The sequence below is a fragment of the Phasianus colchicus genome, chromosome 11 (genome assembly GCF_987193195.1).
Source record: "Phasianus colchicus chromosome 11, bPhaCol1.hap1.1, whole genome shotgun sequence".
NCBI lineage: Eukaryota > Metazoa > Chordata > Aves > Galliformes > Phasianidae > Phasianus > Phasianus colchicus.
In genome coordinates, this window is record NC_143446.1 from 10,590,122 (window position 1) to 10,604,261 (window position 14,140).

The following is a 14,140-nucleotide window of genomic DNA, read 5'->3' on the forward strand; positions in this document are numbered from 1 at the left end:
GGTCAGAAAGGGCAGGGGACGGGGGAGCGGCCGGCTCTGCCGTCCAAGAGACGGAGTTTAGGGAAGACGAACAAGACAGACAAGCAGAGGCCACTCGGGTCAGTGGTCAGACACCACAGAGGTGCGTTTTATTGCAAAGAAACCAAAACCACGGCCTCGGCGCTTGCAGGGCCAGACACAAGTGTTTGTACTGCCCAAGTAGTGGCCAGGGCTGGCGGCCAGCCGGGGGTCCAGCAGGAAGGAGGGCTGCGAGAAGGTGGCCGGGCTGGGCTCACAGAAAGGCTGCCAGCAGGGTGAAGTGCTGAGCTGCTCCTCGGCCCCTGCAAAGGACTGGCAACAGAGGAGCTGCAGAGGGCACCAGCCATGGTGGGATGCTGCTGCGCTGCTTCAAGGTCGTGGAGCAATCGTCCATGCATTGCTGTGTCTCTATTTCACGCTCTGCCAGGTGACAGGGAGAATGCTGGCATCCTGCATTACAGATAGTGCGGCTCAGCAGTTAGCAGGCAGCTCTCTCTACACCCGCCACACCACGAGGCAGGGCTTGCAGGAGTCAAAGACTCAGCACGTGTGGTTCTACACCCTTCTTTGCAGACCCCATTCAGGACATCTCAGCAAGATCTGGAAGCGATCTGCAGCTGGGCCATCCCTGCCCCATCTGGCTACTGTCCCACAGAGGTGGAGCCGTTCTGCCTGTCCGTGCATCCAGCCGACACCAGCACTGCAGCTCTGGGGCACAGAGTCACTCATGCCAGCGCCCACTGAGTTCTGACAAACCACATCTGTTTCCAGGCAGAGCCTCCAACTTCTGGCTGTAGTCCTGGAGGAGAAGGGGGGCAGAAGGAGCCATGAGCCTGGGATTGCTGTCCAGGGCCCCTACACTGGTGACACAGGAGAACGTCCCATCTCAGCACTTTGCAGACAATCCCATCCTTGCACAAATCATCCCATCCGTGCTGTGTCAGCCCTTCTGCTTACAAGCAATTCCGGCAGCCCCTGTGAGTAAAGCAGGTGACTGTTCTAGGCCAGTCACAGGAAACAAATATCCATAGATAAAGAGAAGGGAAGAAAGTCTTTTTTAAATTTTTTGTGTCCAACTCTTCAGCAGCCACCAGGTGTCAGTGCGATCAAACGTTTGGAAGATGGGACCACAGCAAAGTCCTGGGAGGTGGAAAACACTTTTCCAGGAATTACTCTGTCTTCTGTCTGCTCTGGAGCCTGGTGCACCTCTCTGAGAAGTCCGGCTTTGACAGTCTTTGTTAAAAAGAAGTTTTAACTACATAAATTGATAGAAAAGTTTCCCATAACAAGTGATAAAGTTTCTCTTCCTTTTTAAAGTCCTCCCTGTACAGACCCGGACCCAGGCTCTGAACAACAAAGTGAAATGGGCTACAGATAGCCTTTCTACAACACTTCCCAGCCTGCATATACCAGGAAGTGTCCCATCTGCAGGGCTTGCAGGAGAGGACAACAGTGCAATTGACTTAACAAGATCGGCCTAGTGCAAAAAATGATACAGAGAAAAAAAAACAAGCGGAAAAGGAATAAAAATATCACCAGACTACAATGAAATGCTATTAGCCAGTAGATTTCTGGAGATAAACTGAGATCATATAGCCAAGTGCACCCTGCCAGGGACATCAGAATATTGTTCTGGCCTTTGTGATAGCCACTCTCAAGAAACCCTGGAGCACTCCAATCCACTACAGGCTCTAGAATACAGTCAGGCTGTAAAAACCCAGGGCAGGCAGCAAACCAGGAGGATTTGCTAAGTTCTTAATAAGCCTCGGTGTCCTCCTTGCTTTCTTTAGAATTTGAAGACTTAGACCAGATCAGGAGGTGCTGAGTCCAGCAAGAAGCACAATTTGTCAGCACCTTGTTGTTTTTCTTAATAGCGCAGAGAGAAAAGGAGGCAGCAAAGCAGCTCCTAGCAATGAAGTGCACCAAGAAAGTCTTTTGTGTATGAACTAATTCACATCTGACTGGTGGCTGTACCTTCATAATAGCCACTGGGTTAAAAAACAAACAAACAAACAAAAAATGTATTTAGTGAAGATTACTGGACTTAGAAACATTTGTACAGTGAAACTCCCTAAAGGCCACAGCCATGCCAGGACCTGTTATGCTAAGTGCTATACAAACTCAAATTTAAACTCCATGCTTTAAATTTACTCACCATATTATATGAACAACTTGCATTTAATCCCATGAAGCCCAAAATGCCATCAACACAGCCAATGAACTTGTGCAGTTTCACTGCACAAACCCATCAAATTCAGCAGGAGTCATCAGTGAAGGATGGTCAGCAAAGGGCCACATGTGGCCATCCATGTGCACTGACTGCTCCCCCCACACCAGCCACCCATTATCAACTGCTAGGGCAGGAGAGGGAACTCCTCTGGGCATCTCTGCAGCTCTGCCAACAAGATACAAAAGGAGCTGGTGGTCACCATCCCTTACACTACACAAGGGAAAGGTACAGAGGCGGAATAAACACTGAAAATTGGAATCTGGATAGGAAACCAAAGGCTATCACTTTTCTTGAATGGACTTATCCATTGTATGCAAAGCGCTATGCAAAATGAAACAGACTCTTTTCTACCTTGACTTTAGGGACTTACATCAAGGATGAACATGCTAAAAATATCTATACATACAGAGATAGATTTACAGACTGCATATCTGGAGTCTTTCTGTAAAAGGTCTCCTTAAAGACCAACCGTGAAGCTGCGTCTTGCAGTAAGCAAGGAAGCAGATCACCATAATGGACAGGAATAGCTTTGCCACTGACCTAAGCAAGTCCCTCAATCCCTTGGTAATAGAAGAAACAAACGTTCTGGGATTCCAGGCTTGAAAGTAGTTCCAAGTCTTGATTTAGACAGAGCTCAAAGAACAATTATGCATATTCACGTGCCTTTTATCACACATCTTCAGGGAGTTGGGGGCTCAAAATTGCCTGAGGCATGCCTGAAAAACATTCACTGGGGAGCTCTTAGATCTGCTTCTCACCTAAACAGGCTTTTACACTTGTTTGAATGCAGCAATTTTAAAGAGTTACCCTGATTTACACCAATATGACATTAAACACTTCACACTTCAAGGGAGAATCCTGGAAAGGAAACAAAAGGGCCAGAAAATTATCAGTTTGAGTTTTCACTTTTCTCCTGTTAAAAGTCTCCCATAGCCTTTATACTTACCTCAGAAAGATTAACTGAAACCAAACTATCCTGGAAAATGGAATAGGAGTAGAAAAGTGCTGCCAATCTAAGACTGAGATGAGGGATATTTTGCATTAGCATTTCATTGCTGTTATGTGAAAGAGGCAGGTAAAGGTCCTTTTTGAGCAACTCTCCAACTAGCAAGCTTCCAGCTGAGATGCTGCACGGCACCAAATTCTCTGCAATCAGCCAAACAAGCATAAAGTGCTCAGACTTCGCAAGCTCAGCTTGGAGCTGTGGGAGTGAAAAAGGAATGTGGGCTGTTTAGGGGTGTGAGGCTAAGGAGGAAAAATAAAAGAGATGATACTGAGATGTTCTTCCCAGACATAAACATCTGAATCCTAGACTGCTAGAAAAACCTCTTTTCATGGATTGGAATGCAAACTCAGCCCAAGATATCAACAGAGTTGTGAGTCCCTCCACCCAGAACAGCATATACGTTCTACAGCACCTGCAGGGATTGAATGCAACCTAGAGATAAAAATCCAGGTGTATCAAGGTCAGGATCTGGCTGACATAATTTCAGCTGGACTCTCAAAGTGTATTAATTCCCCAAAGCTGGATTCTTAGTGCTAGACTTAGCTTCAACTCCTTTTTTTTCAAGCCCAGTCACTCTCAGCCACTACCAGAGAGCTACAGTAAGTGCATTTAAAGGTGATGAAAGCATTGGTGCTACTGATAGGAACACACACACAGAGACCTACCCACCCACCCATCCCCACTTCCCTCTGTTCAGTGATCCTCCTGGCTCCAAGCCACAGATGCAGGCTCAGGACTTCCATCGGGAAACCTCGCCCAAAAAATTTGACCCATCCCGAGCCTTTAAGTTGTTCCTGATAAGCCACTTGATCCCATGGTCCATCAGTCAAGATAGGAGACAATTATATTTAAGGGGGCCGTTCCCTCTCTTCTTTTTCTAAAGATGTGTGTCTTCCTCAAACACATCCACATCCTCGCTTGCCTGCTTATTGATCAGGACATCCCAGCTGTCATTGGGACCGTTGATGGTGTTTCCACCATTCACGCTTGGCTTCTTCTCCTGCATTTCTGACTGGCTGTCACTAGCCACATCCAGGGTGGGGTTGTCATGGCAGCCGTTCTCAACAAAGCGCAGCTCTTCACCATGTGACTGCAAAGGAAGGAGAGGAGCACAGAGACAAGTGAAGATAGGTCTTAGTGCTGCTAAGCACTAAATTTATCCCTGGTCCAAACCCTGCAGCAGAAGCAAACCATCCCGAGCACATCAAGAGGTGTGCAGGATTACATCTCTCTTATGCCTAAACAGCTTCCCTGCTGCTCCAGCAGCGTATCCAGCTATGTCCACAAAGGGAAAGCAATCTCCCTCAACTTTCCAAATCCCTTCATCCCAATGGATTAGAATCCAACCACCTTCTCCGCCTGTCCAGTGCTCACCATGTTCTTCATCTTTGGCAGGCGTCTCTGCCAGCAGTTGTATATGAGCCCCAAGACAATGATGATGGCACAGATGGAGCCAATGATCACCAGTACCACAAAGAGTTTCCCATAATCACTGCGTGTCTGATTGGGATGTGACTGACAGCTTGTGGTGGTTGAATAGTTCTGGATACCAATCTGAAAGGAAGCAAGGAAAGAAGCAGCTAAATCCCCTGGCCTGCCATCAGGTAGGATCTGCTCAGTTTTCTGGGTTTAAGTAAGCACCATCACTGCAGGCAGAGGAAATAAAAGTCAGGGTTAGGGAGTCAGGATGTTCTCTGTCTTATATGACTAGAAGGCACACAAACAGGTTTAACACCATTTTCCTTGAGAGCTGGCCAATCAGCCAAATGTCAGTGGGCATAATCCTGCCTTGACTGCCTGCACAAGGATCACACCAACATGCAAGACAGGGAGGCTTTCATGGGAGAATATATCCAAGATTTAGTTCCCTTTTAATTGTCAACAAAGCTCAACATCGTTCCCTGTGACTTGGTGGGTTCCAGCCTGGTTATGTAACAATTCAATACTAAGTATGATGAGTGTAAGAGAATATCCTCCCTCTTCTTTCCAAGCCCAAGCTGGCACAAGGTCAGCGCAGTGAGCAACGTTTCATTATTGATAGAGCTGGAGAGTCAGAGGCAGGCAGCAGGGCTATTGTGGTAAGATGCATGTTAACATGGGGGTATTGTTGAACACAACTCAAACCTCACACTGACACAAATCCTTTCTGGACAGTTCTAACTGCTGATACTTCAGTCACACTATTTCTACAGGGTTGACTTTTTAGTACTTTCTCTGGTGTAAGCTAATCAATAACACACTGAGCAGTTAACTTGCTTTATCTAACTGCACCGGTTTGTTAGGACAGGGAGAAACCTGAGAGGAGACTTCCAGCAAGGTGGTGGCCCAATTCTAATGCTAAAGTCAGCAGAATTACTCTAGAGTGTTTGAAGGGGGAAAAAAAAAAACAACAAAAAAACCAGCAGAGTCAGGCCTTCAGCACCTAACTGTCAAACTCAGATCATGGGACTATTTTGCCTTCATCTCTTCACTTTTCCAAGTTGTCTAGAGGCAAATACATGAGGACAGGAGGCAGCCAGCAGTGGAATCTGGCATCCATCACCTGTGGTTCTCTGCCTGCCTTTGTGGAGGCAGTTATCTAAAAGGAGTGAAATGCAGACACCAGAAGGAAGGTGTACGAATGTGTCCCATCTAGTACAGGCATCTCTCCCACCTCCTTCAGCAGAGGCTGAGCAACTGGCAACAGCCAGCATCAGCAGATCAAGCAGGGCTGATTCTGGAGCTCTGCAGCATTCACATCGCCACAGGCAAGAGTGTGGAAGGTATGAGATCAAGTAAAAAAAAAAAGCAAATTCAAAACTAAACCAGAAGAGCGGGCAGGGAGGAAACCACAGTCACTCTTTTAATGGGAACAAACATTTGATGATCTGGCAACTACCAGAGAGGGCAGAAGGGACTTTGCCAAATGTCAGATTAATCTGTGTGTCTGCTGTGGGTTCAGCACTTGGTTGGACTGAGATGCCTCCCAGTTTGCAAGGTGCTTATTTTAATTGTATAGCCAGTCTTAAAGGATGGATGCAGGCAGATAGGCTTTTACCTCAGCTAAGCTCCTCTTAACATCCCCCAGTGCCATGAGAACATCTTTTGTAGGGATGACACCTGTAAGGAAGGAAATAGAGATCAGTGCTGCTCTTTCAGCCAAGTTAACTGAGTTAGATGTACTCATCACTGTGAAATGCCCAACAGGATGGAAACAGAGGAACACATGTTTTTGTTCATTGGTATTTTAGGTTGAGACTGAAAATTCAAGGACCATAACAATAAGGGTACTTCCAAATGTTCTTCAAAGAGGGAAAAAAATCTAGGCATGAACTGATACTAAAGGCACCCAGGTACCCATAGGCCCATTTCCACTTTCACTTGTTCAGCAGTACAAAGAGGAACCTAAGAAAAGCACTTTTCAGAGCAGAAAATACTTTGTTTCCCAAAGTTCCTAAAAGTTAGAATTCTGTTTTCTTCACATAGGCCACAGTGCCAACATTAGGAGCCTCTAGCATGAAGCAGAAGCAGTACAGAAAAAGCATTCTCCTTTCAGAAGGGGATGAAGATGTTAAAATGCACCAGCACAATTTACCTCTAGTATCAGCTCTTTTTTCTTTGGGAATGCAAGAGAGGCTCTGTCAGGACTGGCCAAGTACAGATGAGACTTAAGCCATAAGTTAAAAAGTGACCTAAGAGCAGGCTGTCATCCTGCCATAGCAACGGCCTGCTCATGGAGGACAGCACAGAAGCATAGGGAAAAAGCTGACAAGTGTTCATGTGAAGGCAGTTCAGGAAGGGAGGAAGGCAGGAAGTGAAGTGCAGATCAAGCTTGGTGCAGTGAGGGACAAGCCACTCCATTCCTTGAATCCTATTAACACTGGGAACAGGTGGGACTGAATAGCAAAAAGAGCAAAAATTCCTTTCAATATGGATAAGCATCTCCATTTGGGAGCACCTTAAAAACAACCCCTATCACAAGAAGACTCCTCCCAGCACTTACCCTGTTCCCCTGCCAGTGTCATTAGCAAGTGCTTGTCATTCTCATTGGGTTTGCTCAGAGAGATCATCCAGTGGTCCTGCAGTCCATCTGTCTGTCTGGAGAAAGCATCCTCCACCAGAGCCAATAGCTGGGGACCCCTCTCCAGTCGAAATTCCTCCTGCCATGGGAAAGAGACATTGGTGAGCTGTGGTGGGAATGGCAGGTAAAGCACTTCAGGGCTCACATGACTGCATGGCAAAGACCCTTGCATCAGGTACACCCAAAAGCCAGCAATGCTGAACTTGGGGCACTGCTTCCCTCAGCAGCCTCAGTGCCCAGACTGAACCCATGCAGACCTCAGTACACCTGTCCTGCTTCCTGAGCTCCCATGGCCACCATATACCCCACTCTGCACCAAGCCCAGCACACAGGAATCCTGAAGCAACATCATCACATAAGGAAAGAAGCAGCCAGGCTTTTCCCTGCAGCCTGTGCTGGGTCAGCAGGTGCAGCTCGGCCTGACATGCTCCAGCCATCCCCTGGCAGGCTCCTTCACTGCTTTCCCACTCCTGCGTTTCTATTCTTATCTCCAGTTGCCATGTCAACCTGCAGGCCACACAGATGATTAATAAAATGGAGAGCTCTTGTTGCCATGGCAATTTGAAGCGCTCAAGGCAGGCACAGGCTTGTGCCGAAAAAGGTCTAATTGGAAAAGACACCGATGACTGGGGCCTGAATCACAAGGGCCTGCCAGTGCCTTGTCTCATCAGGTTATGGGTTTTGGCATCAGCAGTGAGCAGGGAGGCCGGAGCAGCAGTGCAAGGATGCAGAATGGTGCTGTGGAGCTGTGGTTTCTGCTGCCAGCTTGAGGTTCTGTTCTGGGGGATGTGGAGGAAAGGGGAGCAGCATAGCCCTAGACTAGGGCAATAGAGGTGAGAAGTCCCTAGTCACAGGAAAAGCAGGGATTGCAGAGTACTGAGGAATTCTCCTTGATAGAGAAAGGAGAGCTGTGAAAGAGTCTGAAAGCAGAATTAAAGGTCACCTCCTGAACACAGCCAGGTACCACCATTGGGTCAGATCCTGCAGTCCTCACTTAAAGACAAAATTCCCAGGTGTATTGGGTGGGAGATGTGCCCAAAGGGACTAAAGTGACTGCCCTGTCCAGAGCCTATTAAGGAGATGAAGAGGCTGCCAGCTTAACCCAGCAATACAGACATCAACCCTGCAGCAGGTAAATGCCCAGCACTATGAAAAACATGAACATTCAAGGTGTGACTCCCTGCAAGGGGCTGGGCTCCCTCCTTGTCCCTTGGCTTTTCAATGGGACTCTGGACTGAACCAGGCATCAAACAAGAAACGTTTTAAGAATCTCCATGCTAATTTAAGCTACAACACTTGCAATGCAGATTCTGCCTCACAGTCCCAGAAATCCAAACTATACAGGCTTCAGATACAGAAACCAGAAAACAAGAGGGACGGGCAGAGGGTTGGTGAGCTGCCCAAACTAAGCAAAGGCTAGGAAACAAACTGTGTCAACAATGGTGGAAAGGAGAAGAGCTTGATTCCAGTTTCAGCCACGCAAAGTGGTAATGGGAAAAAGGGAATGAAGCAATGCTCATGTTAAATATGTATGTCGACAAGTGACCCTTTGAATAACAAGAAAAAAGCACAAATCACTCATTGGGAAATATGTTTTGAAACATTAAATCAAGTAGAAGAACAGTTCAGGCCTGTCTATCCCAGGACACTATCTTCTTTCAGCATGGCAGAACTGAGGATTCAATAGTAAAGGCATAATTTTATCAAGAGACATCAGCACATCAGCTTTTAAGCTCTCACCCTTCCAGTGGTTTAAACAACACAAGACCAAAAGAAGAAAGCTACCATGTATGCAAAATTAATAAGCATTTAAACTCCACAGAGATGCTAGAAAGAGTAATTGTGTATGCAAAAGAAACAGAGCAGCAGGAATATGGTTTTCAAGGACTGGTCTTCTGAGTTGCAATTGTGTACTGCAACAGAAATGCTTCAAACTCTCCAAAGGGCAAACTAGTCAGAAGGAAAGAGACCAGCTTTTAATCTTTAAAGCAGTCAACATTTTTAGTGTTGGTTTACACAATGAAGTCAACAGCTTTATTGTGTGAATCATCTGCTTTTGCTGCCCCCCAAAATTTCACGTAAACACTAAAAAAAAACACCACAAATTCACCACTAGTGGAAATAGGTCAGTGGTAGAGTCACCCTGCAGTAACAAAATCAGAGTGCTTTGCTCATGGCTGGAGCTGCGGCAAGCAGGAATGCAGACACACAAGGACAGAATATGGTTCCCTGATGAAATATTTTGGTCTCAGGCTGTCAGGCTTATAATCATTTCTGAGAATTATGAAAGGCACCTTGACCTCAAGCCTTTCACAACTGGTTTCAAAGCGCCTGAAAAAAGGCCTACCAGAGGTGAATGAGCCAGAGATCCACTAGGGGCTCTGGACTCATGAATTAACTGCAACTTTATGGGGATGGATGGACAGGCATTGGATTAGCAGAGCATGACTGGTTAACAGACACAGATAACACATAAGATAAGGGGTTGGGAAAAAGAAGCACTTAAGGAAGATTTAGTGACAGCTTCTTGATACTGAACCATTCACATGGCAGAGTCCTTTTTCCTCTGAGCCATTAGAGAAATGATACTGGAAGGAGAGGAAGTAAAAGAAAAAAGAATAGAGGGAAGGAGGATCAGACCTCAGTTCTGCCACATTGTCTGCAAGTAAGAAGTGCAAAGTTAAAGGCTCTAATGTCTTCTGATAAGCCAGGTTGGTTGAGCATTGGCACAAACTAACAACCAGTAGTTAGTGAAAAGCCGATCTGGAACTGTTATAGTCTAGACTTTGAGAGAAATCCTGTCTCCACCCACTCTTTCCCCACTTGGAGAACAAGAATATTTTTTGCCTCTCTCCACAGCCTCTACAGGGACTTTGAGAATTAATGCTTTTAAAATGTTTTGTAGTGAAAGCACACAGCGAGAGCTGTGCCTGCCTCCATACCTCTAAGCACTATTCCTCCCCTGCCATCAGATCTCTGTGGACATACTTACACAGTCAATGTTATCTGACATATTCAGGATGATGTAGTTTTTCCCCGCAAGGTTGCTCCAGTCTTTGCAGATCACCTGGAAAGACAAGACAAAGACAGCTGGGTTTGCATAGCAAATGCAGCTCTCCTGCTGAAAATACAGATACACAAGAGGCTGTGCCATACCCCAGAGAAGTGCTTCTCAAAGTAACTCTATTCTAACTTCTTCCACTAGGAAGGATTCATCTTTCTATTCGTAATGTGGGATGCCAGGTGTTTTCATTTTAGCAGAAACACATGAGGCAAGGACAAGGTAGCTGTGCCAGCTTCCCACAGTCCATCTTAACTTTCATCTGTACCTACTCTGGGGAACTCAATGGAAAACTCTCTAGCATGCAGCCTTATTCAGTATGTGATCAGCACAGCACAAAATCTAACAAAGAACCTCTGTGGTCCTTAAACTGATGAAATAAGGTCCACTCATAAACTTTGTAGGCAAGATAATCCCTCTGTGCTTCCAAAGCTCAGGGTCCCAAATACTTTGGGGCAGAAAGAACAAAAGCTTTCCCTGGCACTTTTTTTTTTTTTTTTTTTTAGCAGTTTGATCCTCCTACCTCTCGTCTTTTTACCAGCTGTCAGTCTGCTGGAACTGCAGTTCACCTCACACCTCCTCACCTACCAGCTCCCCTAGACAAACATCCTCACAGATCTCTGTACCCGGCTCCACCTGCTCTGCATCTGCTATCTGCATTAGGCAGGAGCAAAAATAGCATTTCTTTCTCACTCTCTTTCCAGAAATCCTTGGGGCCATTTTTATCCTGACACTTCCAATAATGAAGGCTGAGGAAACAAGGAGCTCTTGCTGCTATGTGTGCCCCAGAGGGTAGGTGTTTTTTAGAAGCAATATTTTGGGCAGCAATTCATAAGGGAGGATGGGAGAGGGAAGGGCTTTCTTCAAGAACCATGGACACCCTCAACAAACGCTGAAAAAAACTCTCCAAAATTTAGTTTTGGCTGAGTTGGGCAAACAGAAAAGCTACTTCTGTCAGTCAGACCCAGGTTGGTGGTAAGGTTAAGGAGTTCAACACCCCATCAAATATCTCTACTGCTGCCTCTAATCCACTGCCCACCTCCCAGTGCTACCTGTGCTGAATTCCAGGGCACTTCTGTCGGCAGCATGGCCATGCGGGCATCTCCAGCCTGTGGTGACAAGCTTCCCTCTGCTGTAACAGTCTCTGTTGCTACCTCTGTGTCATTCCAGACAGGATCCAGCACAGGCTCATCAGCCCTGTCCCATGGAGCTGCAGAAGAAGCTGGATGATGCTCACCACCAGAAACAGTCTGCGTGTCTGCAGAGCTGCCTCCAGGAGGGAGTGTCTCCACAGGCATCTCTGCTGTCTGCTCCAGTTCAGTTAGCACTGTGGGCTCCAGCATCTCCCACCCCACTGTTGTCTCCAAGAACTCATCTCTGGCTGAATGTTCTTCCCCACCAGCCTCCATCGTGGGTTCTGAAAGCTCTGCACTTGTGGTAGTCACAGTCTGTTCTGAATCTGCTCCCTCAACAGCCCACATATCTCCAGTTGTCACCTCAAATTGCTCTTCTGAAACACCAGGGGACTGTGCAGGAGTAGTAGAAAAAACAGAGGACACAGGCAGAAGACCTGGACCCATGCTGCTCCCAAGGTCTAAGCCAGGAGAAACAGAGTCCTCTTCTTGCCCTCCTATGGCAGCCTCGGTCACAACATCTGGCCTGGCAGAGGCTGTGGAAAACAGCAGGGCAGACAAAGACTCTTCTTGGTCCACTGGTTCAGAAGATGTAACCTCTGGCTCTGAGGTCTGGAGGCTCTCCAATCCTCCTCTTGAGTGGTCTATAGGGAGCAGCCCCTCCTCTTCCTCCAGTGTGCTGGAGAAAGGCTTGTGCAAGTCAGGCTCTACAAATTCTGCTGGTGTCTGGACAGTGGCTGCTTCCCAGTTCTCTTTTGTCTGCGTCCCATTCCCTTTCAGCAGGGCCTTCTGAGAGGCAGCAGAAAAGCTGTAGTCTAAAAAAGAGATCCAAGAGACTTTGTGTCAAAACCTAAGCACCTGTGAACTCTGAACAAGAAGGCTGTCCCCATTGCATGCATCCAGCCACAGATAGGGCAGAGATCTTTAAGACAGGACAGCCTGCCACTGAAAAAAAACAAACCCACCTGGTAAGTGCAGTGCAAACTCTGGTATTTACCCAGCTTCTTGTCCCATCCCAATGAACCCACTTTCCCTAGGGAAAATTCACATATTTACTCCTCTCACTTTTTTCTGCCCTGAAGGTGTTTTCATAGACTTGCAACTAACAGCTTCGACACCTGGTATCTTTAAGGTGAGGTTATGAGTGTTAGGAATCAGGCTGGGACCCACGGACTCAGAAACATAATAGATTGTAATAGCAGACACAAGCTAAACAGGAAATACTAGGGAAGAGAACAACAGCACAGCAAACCAAGTCCTTTTCCTTGGTATGGCCAGGTTATAGCACCAAAACCTGAATTAACCTAGGCATCTTTGAAATGTAAAATTCCAGTTTATACAGCGCTTCGCAATGGAAAAGCCATCCCACAAACATCTGCATAATGATATTCCCATCTCATTAAGGTGCAGTTTTGCTGCAAGGAAACAGAAGTCAGAAACAAGAGATGAACTTAAGTCCAAATTGTTCTGGGGCTCTGACATGAATGAATGCCTGTGATATTGCAAGACAAACATAGAGAAATGCTTAAGAAGATGTCTCACAAATGTGAGGTCAGAGCAGGCAGTGGAAACCCAAAAAAGGAGTAGCTGTCGAATAAGGAGACTATCCATAAGATCAGACATATTAAGCTGGAGTCTTTATTTTTCTTGAGGAAATTGTCTGTTATCTGAGTAGCTCCATTTCAGCAGCTTGCTTCCCAATTAACTCCCTTTCTCTCCAGGATGAGCACAGCACATATTCTGAGACAGGGAAGGAAGGGAGTCCCATCACAACCAGAAACAAGCACCCTGCCCACTCTTTGGTTATTGCTAGTAAATGACAGTCTGAAATCCCCAAGGGCTGCATCTCTTCTCCTGCCTGCCAAAGTAGATGCTTCACTGAGTGCTGCAGGCAGCTGTCGTCTGGATGCCTTACAGAGGAGATCGGCATGAGCCATCTCTGTACACCCCTGACTCCAAGCTATTGAGCACTGCTGCTGGAGCAGGTGCTGAACTCTCAGGCAGGGAGGTCCACATCAGTAAACACTTCTATTGCCTTGGATGTGCTCTGGCAACAATGGCTGCCCATGCTGCTTTGGCAACCCAGACTCTGCTGCTTCCCATCCTTCTTGATGGGAGAACCGTGCTGCTCCCTTCAGCCCTAGGCAAGATGTACAAATATGCTCCTATTCAGCTGAGATGTGGCTTTCCTAATCTATGCCCCTTTCCCTTCTGTTGCCCGGTCTTCCCAAAGGTCTTTACCAATAGCTATGTGTCTCAGTGCCTGCAGAAACACAGTTGTTAGTTAATGGCAGATGTGGCCACAGACCACAGGATTGAGGACATTAGGTCAGGACCCTCTGCAGACAGATGGTGAAGGTTTAGTGCATCCCCCAGAGCTGCTGCAGATACTCCAGGTCTGTACCAAAAACATGAACCTCAGCAGCAGCCCTGCCCATCCTGACATGCTGCGAGTGAAAAGTGAGGGAAATGCTGGTCTCGCCCTCTAAAACAAGGCTGTCAGATGAGGCATTATTTTAAAGGATAAGTGACGCATTCTACTACCTCCCTAAATACCCAAAGACATTCTCAGCTATTCTTGACTCTTCCCTTCCCTCCCCTGCCTCTCTTTGCAGCAGGAGGAGATGGGCAC

At 46.8% G+C, this 14,140-nt stretch overlaps 1 protein-coding gene across 2 annotated transcripts in view; it reads right to left on the reverse strand.

Moving 5' to 3' along the window:
- Positions 1 to 99: 99 nt before the first annotated feature.
- PODXL2 (podocalyxin like 2) overlaps positions 100 to 14,140 on the reverse strand; it is a 31,256-nt gene continuing 17,215 nt past the window's right edge. For both annotated transcript variants that reach the window (XM_031607643.2, XM_031607651.2), the window contains exons 3-8: positions 11,428 to 12,323; positions 10,307 to 10,381; positions 7,237 to 7,393; positions 6,292 to 6,353; positions 4,629 to 4,808; positions 100 to 4,344 (exon numbers count right to left, since the gene is read on the reverse strand). In XM_031607643.2, the coding sequence (XP_031463503.1) occupies positions 4,132 to 4,344; positions 4,629 to 4,808; positions 6,292 to 6,353; positions 7,237 to 7,393; positions 10,307 to 10,381; positions 11,428 to 12,323 (1,583 nt within the window). In that variant the 3' untranslated portion in view covers positions 100 to 4,131. The remainder of the gene's footprint in view (positions 4,345 to 4,628; positions 4,809 to 6,291; positions 6,354 to 7,236; positions 7,394 to 10,306; positions 10,382 to 11,427; positions 12,324 to 14,140) is intronic.